Source organism: Babylonia areolata, chromosome 27 (genome assembly GCF_041734735.1).
Source record: "Babylonia areolata isolate BAREFJ2019XMU chromosome 27, ASM4173473v1, whole genome shotgun sequence".
Classification (NCBI taxonomy): domain Eukaryota; kingdom Metazoa; phylum Mollusca; class Gastropoda; order Neogastropoda; family Buccinidae; genus Babylonia; species Babylonia areolata.
In genome coordinates this window covers 26749915-26767224 of record NC_134902.1, presented here as the reverse complement: position 1 = coordinate 26767224, position 17310 = coordinate 26749915, and the positions used below count along the sequence as shown (strand labels likewise).

Here is a 17310-nt window from a genome sequence, read left to right as displayed (position 1 = left end):
AATATAAATATAACAGTTAATGCAGTTTGCATATAATTAGGCTTCATTTTTTATTTTTTTGTGCCCATCCCAGAGGTGCAATATTGTTTTAAACAAGATGACTGGAAAGAACTGAATTTTTTCTATTTTTATGCCAAATTTGCTGTCAACTGACAAAGTATTTGCAGAGAAAATGGCAATGTTAAAGTTTACCACGGACACACAGACACACAAAGACAACCGAACACTGGGTTAAAACATAGACTCACTTTGTTTACACAAGTGAGTCAAAAATAGATAAACAAAAAAATAATACATTCAGTACTAAATGAATGTCATGAATACAGATTAAATGAATATGCAATCAAAATATTAATATTGCCTTAGACCAGTAAGACAGAGAAAAAGTCAACGAGAGACATAGACACAGAGAGAGAGAGAGAGAGAGAGAGAGAGAATGAAAGACAATATGACTTAAGAGAGATCCAAAAGTTACAGAGAAATTTCTAACGTGAAATGTTATCTCACTCTATGTCAGTATGTGCCCCTCTGTGACAATTAAGAAGAGCCTAAGAACATGACAATTTCCTTTCATAACATATTATTATGCACGTGTACACACAACAGTTGATTTTGTGCAGCACAATACAGTCAGCTTCCATTGTCAACAGGGAATTCCATGTCTGGCTTCTCAATCAGGCAATGCACTCTTGTCAATCCACGACTGGTGAATCTTTTGGACTCTGTTCAACAACACAACAAAACACAGGGTAAGTCAGATGGTCATGCATGTTTCTCTCTCTCTCTCTTTCTCCCATTAACTCTGTCAGATAAAGCACAAAATGTCACATTTCTTTCAACAGTTTCATGCACACATGTGACAAACAGAGCAAAAAAATATAAAAGCAGCCACCCTGCTTCCGAACCCCCCACCATGTCTGGGTTCAAAGTTGCAGTTTCTGAAGTTCTAAACTCTGAAGACTGAAGAAGTGCGTGGCACACATGCTGCAATGCCATATGTACAGGTCTTCAATGAAACTTGTAAAACTTAAATCAAACGAAAAACAAAAAAAACAATTGAATCCCACTTCTGATTGCAGTAAGGTGGTCTTTTCTGGCAACCCCCTGCTTGATGATGATGCACAGATATGTGCGTGTGTGTGTGTGTGTGTGTGTGTGTGTGTGTGTGTGTGTGATCACTGTGTGTGTCACTGTGTGTTTATTTTGTGCATCATGAAATTAACGATACTGACATAGTAAAATAAATACCTTAAGAAATTTGTATTTCTCTTTCTATCACAACAGATTTCTCTGAACGAAATTTGGGCTGCTCTCCCCAGGAGAGCGCATCGCTACGCTACAGCGCCACCCTTTTTATTTGTATTTTTTCCTGCGGTTTTATTTGTTTTTCCTATCGAAGTGGATTTTTCTACAGAATTTTGCCAGGAACAACCCTTTTCTTGCCATGGGTTCTTTTACGTGCGCTAAGTGCATGCTGCACACAGGACCTCGGTTTATCATCTCATCCAAATGACTAGCATCCAGACCACCACTCAAGGTCTAGTGGAGGGGGAGAAAATATTGGCGGCTGAGCCGTGATTTAAACCAGCGTGCTCAGATTCTCTTGCCTCCGAGGCAGACGCATTACCTCTAGGCCATCACTCCACTCCTTAGTAACACAAGTAATTTATCAAAAGTACTAAAAACTGGAGCTTTCCTTTTCCTTCTTCTTTTCCTAAATTTTTGTTTACTTGCTTACACATGATAAACATAGTCTTTATGAAAAAGGAATACTTCCACTGACTCTTACCTTTTCAGCTGAACCATTGGAGTCAGCCAGAAACTGATGGACGATGTTTCGGTCCGAATGTTTCAGCGGTGACTTGCTACTGGCTGACACAACTGCATTGCCCTTGGACCTTGGAGAGCTGACCTTTGGCGAGAGTTCAACATGGCTCACACTGTCTGCTTCACGGGACTGGACTCCAGCGGAGAAGGAATCAAACACACTGTGCACTCCTGAACCAGACGACAGAGAAAGACTGGGATGCTCTGGCTGCGACAATGCTATAACAGCACACCCACTGTCCACTTTCATTTCACCATCGTCTTCTGTGCTCCTGCCGACGACCACATTCTCCTGGTTGGAGAGCAGGGAGTGGGAGGTCTGCGGCGCTGGTTCGAGTCTCTGAGCTGCTGCACAGGCCTCCACAGCCTTCACAACGATGCGGGGCACAGTGGTGGCCTCCTTCAGCGCTGTGGTGTGAGCTGCCGTCCGTCCTATCAGCGCTGGCTGGGGGTCACACATACTGATCGCAGAGGTCTGTCTGGCCTGAACCACATCCACACTGCAGTCAGTCAGTGCCACTTTGCTCTGTGGCTGGTCCCCGGCAACATCCACAGCAGGGCGTTTCAGTGGCCGTGACACTTGTGGACTTCGAGTGTCAGCCATCTGACCGTGGTTCACACTGGAAGACTCCATCACCGCTGTTCTGGATGCTGAACCCTTGCGGTTACTTGCCCCTGCTTTGGAGCTGTAGCCAGCAAAGACTTTGTAATCACGGCTGACCACATTTCTCCTTGATCTGCCACTTTCTCTGGTATTGCTTTGTAGCTGATCATGGCCACAGTCTTTCACAGAACTTTCAGCCTCTCTGCTACTTGAGAGGTTTGCCTGTGCTGCTTGAGTTTTTGACAGCAGATGTTTATCAGTCTTGATCTCCTTCAATATAACAGGTTTTGTGGAGTTTCTCTTATGAGCAGATTGGGTAACAGTCAGTGGGGCAGTCACAGGTACAGATACCTGTCTCTGAGTGGAACTGCCCCCAGAGTGGTTTTCATGAGCATTGTAGTTTGTACCAGATGCTGCACAAGATATGTCTTCTGTCTTTTGGACACACTGGGAGACACCAGGACCAGATGGCACAGAGCCCGGCACACGGACAGGCACATTCACGCTTTGCAAGGATGGAACCACTGCATTTGTCTTGGCAAACATACTTCCTGCCACTTTGTCCACTACCTGTGTCATCACAGTAGAATCAGTCTTGGGGGAAAGGGTCACCAACGAGTTTTGCTGACTAATGACTGGGGTTGGCTGCTGCAGATTCATAGACACACTTGGTGTTGTGGACACACACGGCAGAGAGGTAATGGTCACTGGAACGGTCCCAGAAGCACACAGCTTGGACAGTAGAGAGGATCCAGAACTGCTTACAGTCTGAGGAAGCGAACAAGGAGTGCCAGCAGTGATGACACTGACAGGAGCATCGAGTGACGATGTGAGAAGACTTCTTTGAGGTGAAGAAGACAAGCCTGGTGTGGACGACAAAACAATCACTTGTGGAACACTGACAGGACTTGGGTGGGACACAGTAACAGTCTGACTAGGCGACACGACTCCAGGAGAAGCCTTCAGGGCGCTGGTCACTTCCCTACCCTGCACCACCGACCCATGGCTCAGCAGAGAACTGGCAGATAGTGACACCTGACCCTTTGGAAAAGACACCGAACTGACAGGGGAGGTAAAATGTGAAATCACAGTAGTCACGGCCACAGCCTGTGTCCCTGGAGAGGTGACCACTCCTGCACCAGCCACAAAAGGACTGCTAACCCCTGAGGCAACAGTTGTGAATACTGTCTGTGTCTCAACCATGGGGGCGATGGTGGACATGCACACACTGGCAGAAGCTGCAAAAGGCACGGCTGCAGTAAGGGGTGAGGCTGAAGGGAGGGCTGATGCAGCAGACTGCACCAGCGGCACACTGTTGACAGACAATGGGGTGGAGGAGGACACCACCACCTTGTCATTCACAGACCACGGGTTCACCACCACAGACTGCTTCACCACGGATGGCTTGGCTCCCGCAATCACCATGGGCCTGGGGCTGCCTGCTGCCCCAAGGTTGAGGAAGACCGGCGCCGACCCAGCAGGGCTGGCTGCTGGCAAAGCAGTTGCTGCGGCTACAGTGGTCAGGGTGGTGGTGGTGGTCACCACCCTGCTGCCCTGAGAGAGGCTGGAGGGCACCATCTTCTGCACTAACTGAGCACCAGGCTGCAGCTGGAAGACAGGCTTGGCCCCTGGGACCTGATGCACAATCTTTATCTTGTTCTCTGCTAGCAGACGAAGGCATGTGTCCTTTGATATGTGCAAAGCGTTGGGTGTTGGTCTGGTGTCTTCACTGCTGCTTGCTTCACTCATCTGGATATGCTTGGCCCCAGTGGTCTGCTGGCTGTTCCCTGGCACTGCCACAAGCTGGACATTCCCTGCCACAGCGGATGCACTGTTTCCCACCAAGGACAGCTGGTTGTTTCCAGTCAGAATCAACGGTTTATTCCCGGACGCTGCTAGAAGGCTTTTTCCTCCCACGACCAAGGGGCTGCTTCCCAAGGCTGAAGGGCTGCTGGCTGCCACCCTGAGAACTGCAGGCTGAGTACTGGTCTTCAGCAAGGATTTGCCAGCCAGCGTGCCCAGCTCTGTGAGGATGGCAGGCTTTCCAGCCTTCACCGTGCCACCACTCTGGTGAATGGTGGACAACACACTGGTCACACTGCTAGACGTGGCGCTCACTGGCTGCGACCCCTGGGGACGATTGATGGACACGTACAACGTGCGGTTCCCTTCCTCGCCAGCTTTCTGATCCTTCAGCAGTGATACCATGGAGGAGGGGATGACGTAGTGCATCTTCTGCGTGGCCCCATCTCCCGTGGTAGGGTTGAGGATGGCCGTCAGTGGCCCAGCTGCTGGCGTGCCTGGTGTGCGTGTCACTGCCGCCATTTTCCGCACTGTGCTAGGCTTGCCCGACTGGGTGGAGGGGGTGGACGGCTGGATGGTGCGCACCTCGATCATATGAGGCCCTGTCCGGCGCACCTCCTGGGTTGGTTGGGAAACCACAATGACCTTTTTGCCTGAGCTCAGCATGGAGTTCAACACCTGGGTGCCTGGACTGTCGGCAGAGGTGCTCCCCCTGCCCATGTAGCCTTGGAAGCTGTGTGACTGGTTCCGAAGAGATGAGGATCCAGTCGGTCTGTATGTCACGGTATGATCTGACAGATGAGTCACATCGTCGGCATCCTGGAATCACACCAAGAGATACGGCTGAGCTATAAAGTCATCGTCACTAACAAAATGGGCCTCTTGATCATTTCTGGCAGAACTGGAAGCCTGGCAACACTACTGTCTTACAGCGTTTTCTTCTGCTGACATTTGGCCCGCAATGATAGAGTTTGTGAAATACAACTCATACAATACAAATTATATCCAATAGCTTTTTCTTGTTTTTTAAATACTTATTTGATATGTAGTTACTTTTTTTTTTTTAAATAGATGATCAGGATATGGGGCATTTCTTTCTTTCAGACAAAAAGCCAAACAATGAAGATTCACATCCAGTGCAATAATGTATAGTTGTATTATGTATGGTGCCTGGCATCTTTACACCAATGTTTACCGTCCTAATGTGTGAGAGCAAAGACTTGCCAAATAACTAGATTCTAAAAATCATTATAAATCATAAGCATTCTATACAACAAATAGTATTTAAAAAATATACATATAACTCAACAATCTAAAATCATTTGTCAATAGATAAATAACAAAATAAAATCAACCAAAAATGAGTCATTTTCAAGCACAAGCACACAATACTATCAAGACCAAAAAAAGAGGAATTGAAAACAAGTGCACAAAAGCAGCCATCACCATGCGTAAAGGAGAAAAAAATCCCTAAAATGATGTATAATCTAACATACTCTGGACAGGAATTAGACCCCAGCTGGAGGTTGCACCAGTGGGTCACAGTCAAGTATGTGCATTTAACCCTTTCAGTGCCAAGTCTATCTTATGCTCAGCAACAACTATTCACCAAAGGATTTTGGTCACAGAACGTAACAATTATCAATTACAAAAATTTCTAGCTAGCAAATTACTAAAACATAGCCTATACTTTCTGGAAAAAAAAGAAAACACCATCCAACTGTGAGATATTCACATGAATTTAATGTTTATGCGAAAGGAAAATTCATACAATCACATGGACGGAGATTGCCATCCTCGCATACTTTTTAAATTTTACACACACTGGAAGGGGGATGGGGAAATTTCCATCCCAGGCCACTTGGGCTGTTAAATGAATACTTACAGACAGGATATTCTGGAAGCTGTCCAGAGCTTTCTTGCTGGCTTCCCGACGGGCTTTGTACCTGCGGCCTACACTGGTCACCCCTTTGCCCTCCAGCACAAAATCTTCATCCTCCTTCTTCTGCCTGCCCACGGGGAAGAAGCGGCGCATGGCTTGCTCGAACGCCTCCCTCAAGTTTCGAGCCATGATGCAAAAATCTGGGGAGAGAGATGCGCAGTTACATACAAATATATATATATATATATATATATATATAGATATATATATATATAGATAGATAGATAGATAGATAGATATATATATATATATATATAGATAGATAGATATATATATTTATATTTACACATACATTTATTTGTAGACAGATATGTACATATACAGGGGGAGATACAGAGATACTTCTCTTTGTAGCTTTTTTCTGTGTGCTGTTGTATACATGCACACACACAAACACACCCATACCCACACGGACATAGACCCAAACACAAAATGCCAAGATAACCTCTAAAGCAAACTTCTCATAACTGAGCTTTCATCCAAATGGTTGTCAAGTTCCTGTACCCCTGAGTTCATGACAACCCCAACCACCCCTCCCATCCCCCTTCAAACATGTACTCAAACACAAACTCACACCACATACACACAGACATGCAACAAATACTAACACACACACCCTCAACACACTAACAACACACAGACACAAACAATGCACACACACACAAGCACACACACAATGCATATATCCTAAATGGAAGACTCCTCACCATGATCTGGCCCATTGTAGTTCTCACAGTTCTCCACTATCAGATCCATGTCATTTGAAAACTCCTCTTTGTTTCCGTATCGCCCATTCTTCAGCTTCTCCTCCATCTCACTCAGGTTCATGGGCATCTGAAACAACAGCACAACTAAATAAATTGCTCTGTTAGCAACTGGGTATGTATAAGTCTGTGCATGTTTATCCGATGTGTATCTCATGCATACACCAATGCATGCATGTGTGTGTGTGTGTGTGTGTGTGTGTGTGTGTGTGTGTGTGTGTGTGTGTGGATGTGTGTGTGTGTGTGTGTGTGTGTGTGTGTGTGTGTGTGTGTGTGTGTGTGTGTGTGTGTGTCCTATGTTCTTGGCCTGCAACTCCAACATTCACTCTTAAAAAGCAGTGAGTGCGTTTGTGTGTCCACCATTCAGCCAGCCATACTGTTTTCGTGGGCTGTGTGTGCTGTGTATATTTGTCTTTCCATAACCCATAGAACAATTGACATGTATTACAGGATCTTAAATATGCATATCTAATTGCTGCATGTACACACACACAATGGGGATTGAGGCAAAAAAAAAAAAAAAAAAAAAAAAAAAGGTCTGCACGCATGCTGATAAGGGATATTGGAAAATAACGATCTCCACCGTCAACCCACCCACCTGCACTTATACCAGGATCGAACCCAAAACCCTCAGATTGAAAGTCCATTGCTCTTACAGCTCCACCATTGCGCCCCTATCTTCTTCCTTGTCTTTATTTATTTTATGTAAAAAAAAAATTTTCTCCCTTCTTTTACCCAATGATTTATTCTTCTCAATTCTTTCATACATTTCTTTGCTGCTATTTATGTTACTAAGATCAATAAAGCCAGGCGAAACTGAAGTGATTAAAATTGCCAGACAAAATCTATATCATCAGCTATCTACAAACTTAACTGAGATTAACATTGCATGACAAAATTTCATTCAGCCATTCATATAATCTCTGCATTTTCCTTGGAAAGGTCCACACAGCCAGGAAACACTCTGATTCATCCTTTCATGTACCTGTCTAGATATCCATGTACTTTACCTTGATGAGATCAAAATAGCCTGGAGCAATCTTTTCCTCCACAGATTCCACAAAAGGCCAGGCCTCGTCATGTTTGAAGCAGACGGCCAACACTGAAATTCCACAGCAAAAAAACATCAAGACTCTGAAGCCAGACCTCAGGAACCACAAGGGACAGTTCCCCACATGCACCACATCTGATAAACAATATAAAAAAATATTTTCAATTCAGTTCTGTTTCAGTTTTCATCACACACACACACACACACACACACACACGACACACCAAAAAAGATAACATAAAACATTCATCCAACTCTCCCGAAATGATGGAGAAACTCTTACAAGATACAACATATATATGTTCACATGACCTCACATGACATCAGTATATATGGGGGGTAAGTGAGAGCCCCCACAATTATATAGTAAGATTTTATAATCTAATAGTGCGCAAGGCTTATTAATCAGGAATGAAATGAGTTTTGTATTTCAATTTTTGAAAGTAAGTGCCAACACGATTTTTCCAAGTATTCACTGTGTCCGCCAGTCGTTTGTGATCGCACCTTAATAGGAGCTCGACTGCCCAATCAGGCCAAGTAGTTTTGTAACCTGTTGTGATTCATCATCGGACACAAAACGAGAGCGCCATGGAATCCATAGACAGACAGAAAATACGAAAAAAAACTTAGCCGTATGCAGAGCACAGGAGCAGGAGTCAAGATGGCTGCCGGAAAAAAGAGAGCGCTAGTCAGGGATGCAAAGTGGAGGTAACCTACTTCGGGAGGTTATCGGCCGTAGCTACTTTCGTTTTCTCCGCATAGGCGGGTAGTAGTTTGCACAGGACAGGAATCAGACCCCTACCGGAGTCTGCACTATTGGGTCACGGTTAAGTATGTGTAATTAAAATACTGTTTCTACATATAACATACATGCATATATACTCCGCCCTGAAATGGTCCCCTTGCCAGCTGGGCAAAGAGCAATACGTTTTTTATTCATGTGTACGTACACAGAAAGCGAATGCATTAAATAATTATTTTCATCTACAGAGTAACCATATTTCGAAAGAAGGGTAAAAGTGAGAGAAAAAGAAAACAACAACAAAGAAACAAATCATTGTATCAAACCAGCACAGCATTTAACATAAATGATACACAAATAAACGTCTACCGTAGAAAGTGAGAGAGAGAGAGAGAGAGAGAAAGAGAAGAGAGGAGGGGTGTGGGGGGGAGAAGGAAAGGGGGAGAAATAGAGAGAGAGAGAAAGAAAGAGGTTGAGAGAGAGACACACAGAGACTGAGAAAGAGACAGAAATATAGCAGAAGAGAGAGGGAGAGGGAAAGACAGAGGAAGAGAGAGACATGTTGAGCAGTATACGTTAGATATCTGAGTGCCATGCATGAACATGGAGTGTTTCTAATCACATACACACAGTATGAACACATATCCCAACATCAGGGTTTAGATCTGGTACAGCAAACCATGGGTCATTTGATATCTTCATCAGTAAAACAATCAATAATTGTCAAATTTAATATGCCATTTTAAAAATAACAATAACAAAAAAAAAAACAAGAAACATTTTAGCAAACAGCATCCCCATCACAAATGCATAGATATGACTTTTCTGTCTCTATCTCAATTGTAACTAACCTTTATGGAGTTTGGCAACCACTTCATCATCCAACATCTGTTCCTCGGGCCCTGGTCTGAAAAATATCATGATACACAGAAAATGTTACTCACACAGAATGAACATATCATTCCTAAAAGTCAGCATTCAGCAAACACATTACAATGTTCACACTACATAGCAAGCACATAACAATGTTCACACACAACAAATACCAAAATGTTCACACACAATAAACATTACAACGTTCACACACACAATAACCACGCAGTCTCCATACACATCAAACATCACACAATTAGCCAAGATACATTAATCTGTGAGAACTTTAAGATTTCGTTCTCCAGAAAAAAAAAGGAAAACAAAGCAAAAACTGGGAAGGAAATACTGCTTGCACATAACAAACACTGTGCAGGCGAACCAAAACAAGTTCTGCGCTCAAACAAATGAAAACCTTAACCATCATTTTTAATGAATCTCTACACTTTCAACTGCAAGGGTCCATTTGGTTGGTTGGCAACTCTCTCCCTCTCTGCAGCTGAAACCATCACAAATGTTGTTTGTTTTGGTTTGGTTTGGGGGCTGTTGTTGTTTTTTTAAAAGTTTTTCTTGCCTTTAGTTTAGTTCACACTCTTCTGAGTTTTGTTAGTCACTGGTCACTCTTTTGCTCATTTTGTGCTACATCCTACATCCAGCTGGATGAATAAAGATGTAATGTGTTGTAATGCATTGTATTGTATTGTATTGTATTGTATTGTATTGTATTGTATTGTACTGTATTCACCAACTTCTACAAACATTTGCCAAGGGCTGGGTTTCAGATAAATGTCGGCTGGTGATATCACAAATAAATAAAAGACAACATAATGTTTTCACAAACCCGTAATTCTTGAATCCATTCATAAGTTCGGGGGGGATTTCCTTCCCTTCAGAGATGAGCTTTGCACGTTCTTCACGTAGTTTGACTCGTTTGGCCCTCTCTGTCAACACACACCATCAACACCATACAGACATCATACACATTAATGCAAGGAACACCTCAGTTACACTTCACAGAATGTACATATAAACTGAAAACAAAAAAGGTTTCATAAAATGTGTGTCAGGCATGGTGCAAAAACCAAAAAAAACTAGAAATTAACATTTCAGGTACAGGGCTGATCAAGTTACACATTTCAAACAAAAAACCAATTTATGTGACTTGGTGTCAACCACTTGGGTTGACCACTTTGAAAGCAAGTGAAACAATTTTCTGAAAATGGCTGACTCTTTTAAAAGTTTCATCCTGTGTGTTTGCATCAACAATGATCAATGAACAAGTGAAAATAATGCACAAACTTTATTGTAACTATGACTTAAAACTTTACACAAAGCACTGATCTTTTGAACTAAAAAATTTTTTTTATTTTTTTATTTTTATTTTTTTTAAAGGGTAAATTAAAGGCCTACCAGAAAAGGACAGAGTGACACAGCCTCAAAGTCAAACCCCCTTGTGCAAATTTCTTGGTATCAGTCACTTTCTCAAATGTGTGCATCATTTGTAGTCTTTTCTTTCCTTTTCTTTTTTTTTTTTCAATACACATACAAGAAAAGAAGAAGAAAAAATACATATAACAGATAGGTCACCAGAGTAATTCACAGCTTTTCATGAGTTACAATGTTGACAGCGGGATAAAGTCACACATACAATGTAGAATGAAGCACAGCCTGGGTATAACTATCCCTTTGGGTAACCCAGTTAAATAACGCAGAAAAAAGACAATGCACAAGTCTGTGTCTCTTTTTTTCTTCAACATCAGCAGAGATGAGGCGTACGTCTAGAATTCATTATTAAAATCACTGCTTAAAAATAAATCAGACACCAAAGCAATGCACTTAAAGTTTCCAAAGTCGCATTTCTGTAGTAGAAATACACCTTTAAAGGGCAGCTGAAACTTGGGGAGCTTTTTCACCGTAACAAAATGGACTGCACTGGAATCCTTTTAAAGGGGAGGAAAATTGATATAACAGCAGTGACAGTCAACTTTTTAAAATTACCAATTTGTATGTTTCACAGGACCACCTGACTGTCTGCTTTCTGAACCTGAATAATGGGTAAAAATATGTTCGTCTGTTTCTTACGGTACAGACACAACCACACACACTTCAAACACAGCACAAACACACACTCAAGAGTTACACACACACACACACACACATACACACAGAGTCACACACACACACACACATACAGACACAGTGACACAAACACACACACACAGAGGACCCCAATACTCATCACTCTGTACCTTCTCTGGCTCGTTCTCGTTCTTCTCGCTGTCGCCTCTGTTCCTCTCGTTTTTCCTCCTCCTGTTTCTTCCTCCGCTCCTCTTCTTCCTCAGCCTTCAGTCTATCCTCCTCCTCCTGCGCCTCTCTCAGAATGCGCAACTGAAATACACCATGCAGCCACAGTCAGTTGCAATCAACATTAAGCCTGTTACATATTTGTCTTTTTCCTTCCTGTTTTGTCACAGCAATCAAAACCTAAAGAACATCTGGAGCTCCAGGGTGCTGTCAAAACAAACTAAAATCCAGCTATTCAAGTCCAACCTTAAACCAGTGCTGCTGTATCAAAGTAAGTGCTGCAGACATGGAGGGAGAATGACAAAGACAATGCTCAAGAACATGCAGATGTTCATCAACAACTGTCTGAGAAGAATCCTCCAGAACTACTGGCCAAATAAGACTAGCAACTTTGACCTGTCATACAAGATGGAAGTTGAACTGAAAGAAGGTGGGGACGGATCAGGAACATGCCAACAAAAACTAGCATGAATCATCACCAGACAAGTCCTAAAATGGAGACCCAAGGGAAGAGAAACAAAAGGCAGACTCAGAAACATCAGTCGAAGATGGCTCCTGACACCAAGAAGATGGGCCTTACCTGGACCCTGAGAGAGGCAGAAGATAGCCTGTAGCCAGGGAGGGGTGAAAGATCTGGACCCTGAGAGAGGCAAAAGATAGCCTGTAGCCTAGGAGGGGTGAAAGACCTGGACCCTGAGAGAGGCAAAAGATAGCCTGTACACAAGGAGGGATGGAAGACCTAAGTAAATTCAGCACTCAGAAATTTTCCTGTCCGTTTGTCACAGTTCATTTGAATCAGGGTATGCTGTCACTTTGCTAGCCTGTAGGGATCTACACCTGAAGCAGTCACAGACTGATGAACAAAGCTGCCAATACGATCACCTAAGTGAAAAGGCCAAATGTCCTGAAACAATTGCTCACCTATTTTTTTTTCCTGCATGCACTATGAGTAAGGCATTAAATAACTTCCTCAACTGATCTTTTTCTGTACCATTTTATGCATGCATTGTAAATATAACACCAGAATCATTAATTATCATTACTTTGCCATTTTCTTTCTGCACCATACAATGTACATGTAGCATGCACTGACATCATTAACTGTTTTTCTTCACTATATTCATCATGTACCTGGGCTGTGTGAAAGACAGTCACTTACCCGATCTTCATGTTCCTTTTTCTTGTACAACAGACGGGTGGATAGGCGGCGTGGGGCCAATTCCATCTCTCTTTTCTTCCGTTCCTTTTCCTTTGAACAAAAATACATATGTAATACATGTATACATGCACATTCGCACATTCTAAATACCAACAAGAAGCTGAATTTGATGAATAAGCAGTAGACAACCAACACAAAAACAGGACATACGCTAAAACTAGTATGAACTACAAAGAGAAGTAACTAACAAACAAAAAGGTTGTGTGACTGTGGTAACCTGAAATAAGCAATCATAAAATCTGTAAACCTACTGTAAAGAAAGACAACAAAAGTCTGCACTTGCAAAAGCAAAATAAAAAGGTAATAATTATAAAATGTAATAAATAGCAACAAAATAAAATAGATAACTGGATAAGAAAATATTGTTGTAATTTTTATGCAGAAAAGTAAAGTATTTAAAAGAGACCCAGACCAAAACAGACACTATAGATGCCAAAGACTGAGCTCATTTCCATAGTTTTACACTCCCTTGTACACTCCCTTCCTTTCTAAGGAATAATCTGACAATGTACTAACAACATACTAATTAGAAAGAATAACAATCATGATGATAACAAATGAATCATATTTCAAATCATAAGCATTTTATTCACAAAAAGAATTCAGAATTACCTTCCTAACACTTTCCCTTCCATTTAGTCATCCCCAAAACCAATCCATTTTCTCATACAAGAATAGGAAACACAGTCACAGCACTGCTTACAGGATGCTAACCAATTACCCAAGTTTATAAGCTTTTTCCCGCTTTAACAATCTGTTATAAGGCTGCATGAGTGTATATTTTAATACAAAATTAATGAAAATAGATACTTACCTTCTCCTCCTGAATGGCGGGGATTTCTGGCAGGAAGTTCTCTCGCAGGATGCGCATCAGAGCACGCTGACTACGGTTGCCGTTCTCCTCCAGCCTGGCCACCAGGTGCTCCCAGTCCTCCGTCACCACGCACACCAGGTGCCAGCCGCTCTTCTGGCTGGCCAGTGACTCCTGACGCGGCTCCCACACCCTTAACTTCCGCTCTCCCATGGTGCTGCTGGTCCTGGAGGTCCTGGAGTCCTGGCTGTCAGTGTCCTCTTTCTCCAATTTCTGCCTGATTGCTTTGAGTCGCAAGCTGAGGTATGCTTTGTGATTCAGCTTGTTATCTGCCTCCTTCTCCTCCATCTTCACCTTGGGGCTGTCCTCTGTGGATGTCTGACCAAACAAAGCGCTGTCCTGGGTCAACATCTCTTCCGCTTCACATTTGATGGACACTGGTGATGGGCCAGCTTCTCTTTTTGGTAGGTCTTGACTGTCATCAATTAAACTGTTTTTCTTCTCTGTTGCGCTCTCTATACCGTCTGTGACTTCCTGCTTGATCAAACCTGTGCCTGGCTGGGGTTCTGCTTTATGGTCACCACCTTTCACACACTCTGCATCTCCGCTACCGTCGATTTCCATTTTCACAACTGCTGAGTCTGAAGAGTCGATACTTTGTTCTGTGTGTGATGCCAAGCCACCTGTATCAGGTGCACAGCTCTCCACATCCACTTCTGCCATCTCCTCTGCATCCTCATCTAACTGTGACATAGAAACTGGTTTAGGGGGCTGCTCTGTAGCGGTCTCTACCCCACTGCCAACACCATGTTGTTCAAAACTATATGTTGTTTGTTCCTCCTCTGGGACACTTTTTATGTCCATGTCAACTGTTTCTACACTGTGTTGAGTAGTAGGTAAAGGTGTTTTCTCTGCAGAATTGCCATTTTCTGCTCTTGTTTGACTGCTTTCCACAGCGTGTGATCCTTCAATAGCTTTGTCCAATGGCACTTCTGTGTCACAGGCTCCTGAGAGGTTATGCTCATCTTGCTGGGTTCCAGAGCTATTTCTATAGTTTGTATCTTTCCCTGATTCTTTTTTCTCTGCTGCAAGATCAGCCCCATGCAGGTTCAGTTCTTTGGAGGTGTTTTTCTTTTTGGAACGTTTGCTCTTGTTTTTAAGTTTGTTTGACTTTGTGGTGCTGCGACTAGATGTGGACAGTTTGTCTTCGCTGGTGTTACTGGCCCTTGTGTCTTCATCAGCATAACCAAATTTGGCCCTCAGCCGGGCGGATCTGGGTGTCACACGTAAAATCTGAGGCGTGTTTGATCTTTTAGGCGTCTTTGCCACTTTGGGGGTCTTGCCCACTCCGCTCTTTTTCCTTTTGTTATTCTTCTGTTTCTTGGCTCCTTTCTCAGAGTAATCTTCATCAGAACTGTGGTCAATGAAAGAGGCCTCCTCTTCATCTGAGGACAGGTCAAACTTCAGACTCTCCACATCATCCTGCAAATCCAGGTCTATTTCTTCTTCATCATCATCACCAGCTTCATTGTCTTCTTTCTTCTCCAAGTTGACACGCAGCCTGGCTGCTTTTTTGACAGCTTGGGTGTCTAGCTCCTCTTCCTCCTCCTCCTCCTCTTGCTTTGCCAACAATTCAGCCATCGATTCTCCCTCCGAGGACTCATCCTCCTCCTGCTGTTTGCCTTTTCCTTTTTTCTTCCTTTTTTTGTTTTTCTTGCTGAAAACAAAGGACAGAAAGCTTTCAATGCTGACAACAGTAAACAGAGGTGATACACTCCCCAAGAAGGTGGGTGGGGTCAGGACAGAGAAGAAATTTTATCTGCTGAAGTGTTAAAATGTAGGTGACAAACAATAAATACATAAACAGATATAAGGGGGAAAAAAAGATCTTCCTAGCAAAACACTACAATAACTTGAATAAGGAAAGAGGAATAATCACCAACTGTTCATATCTGAACACAGTTACTTACAATTGCTCTGAACAATAAATGCATAAACAGATAAAAGGGAAAAAAAAGATCTTCCTAGCAAAACACTACAATACCTTGAATAAGGAAAGAGGAATAATCACCAACTGTTCATATCTGAACACAGTTACAATCGCTCTGAACATTTCACAAATAACAATTTTCATTCAGCTACAATCTCATTAAAGGGGATGGGGAGGAATCGTAAGAGGAATCATAAACCAGAGACTCAGCAAATCTGGTATACATGTGCTCTGTATACAAGGGCCGGTTTGTTGTTCCAGAATGACATCAAAATATGCCTGCCAACTAATACAAGATATATGTTAATTCAGCACCATGTGTAACTGGACTGTCAATCTATTTTTTTTAAATAAATACCATGTCAAGCCAATTTAAAAAAAGAACCTCATTCAAAACTTTACAGAAACCTAAATGACAACTAAAATAAATCCCCAATGAATTTAATGACAAAAAGAGCATTATTCAATGATATAAGTTGCAGAAATAATTCTGGAAGCATCTTTTTTTTTTTTTAAACCCTAGTCTGCCTATATGATGAGATAACTCGTCATCGCAAGCATGTATGCTTCGCTGCCACAATGATGAGATAACTCATCATCGAAATATTCTGACTTTTCCCTGGCTTGCATTCAGTTCACTGACAAAAATGTTGGCCACTTTAGCTTGGGGAATCTTTCTGGATTCTATTCATAGCTAGAAACACCATCTACATCATGAGGCAGTCCTTTATTTGAACGTTTTGGTTGGGTCACTGTCGCAGTGTTATGCCTGGCTCCTTTCCTTGCTCGCTCAACAAAATGTCGGACTGACGCAGTGCTCAAGACGTGTGATTGTGGCAAACTAAATCAACCAAGATTGCTTTCTTTAACTGATGCTCAGAAAGAATTGAAGCATAAATTCAAAGGAGAAGACAGTGATGAACATTTATATGACAATTTGATAGAAAATAAAGGGAGCAATCAAGACAGTGGCCAAAAAACGGCTATCAGTGAATGATGCCGGCTGTACAGCTGAAGCAGACGACAGAAACTAACTGAATTATTAGCAGGACACACTGTGAGCGATTTTCTTGGCACTCAGCCAACGCGGTCTGGTGAGCACTGGATAAAGTGATCATGTGAGAGGGGTGAAGAGGAGGGAGGGTGGAGACTGAGGGGGCAAAAAACAAAACACTGATTTCAAAACAACAGCATGTCAATAAAAATACATAAAATGGGAAAACATTATGTGTTTTGTATTCTTTATTTATTTACCTTTCAGAAAATATATACTTTTATGGGTCTTTCTCAAATAACAAAGAGCACAGGAATTTTTTGAAAATTTATACCCATTTTTGGGGAAAAAAAACCCTGGCAAATACATTTCACTTAAATCTTATTTTC

General features: G+C 42.5%; 1 protein-coding gene across 2 annotated transcripts in view; it reads right to left on the bottom strand.

Moving 5' to 3' along the window:
• Window positions 1-17310, bottom strand: part of LOC143301304 (uncharacterized) — a 36227-nt gene that overhangs the window by 5752 nt on the left and 13165 nt on the right. For both annotated transcript variants that reach the window (XR_013057762.1, XM_076615507.1), the window contains exons 6-15: window positions 13941-15654; window positions 13067-13156; window positions 11853-11991; window positions 10445-10544; window positions 9585-9640; window positions 7951-8042; window positions 6884-7010; window positions 6120-6316; window positions 1790-5053; window positions 1-722 (exon numbers count right to left, since the gene is read on the bottom strand). The exon at window positions 1-722 is cut by the window's left edge. Coding sequence is in view for 1 of the 2 variants with exons in the window: in XM_076615507.1 (XP_076471622.1) it covers window positions 693-722; window positions 1790-5053; window positions 6120-6316; window positions 6884-7010; window positions 7951-8042; window positions 9585-9640; window positions 10445-10544; window positions 11853-11991; window positions 13067-13156; window positions 13941-15654 (5809 nt within the window). In the remaining variant the exon portion in view is untranslated. The remainder of the gene's footprint in view (window positions 723-1789; window positions 5054-6119; window positions 6317-6883; window positions 7011-7950; window positions 8043-9584; window positions 9641-10444; window positions 10545-11852; window positions 11992-13066; window positions 13157-13940; window positions 15655-17310) is intronic.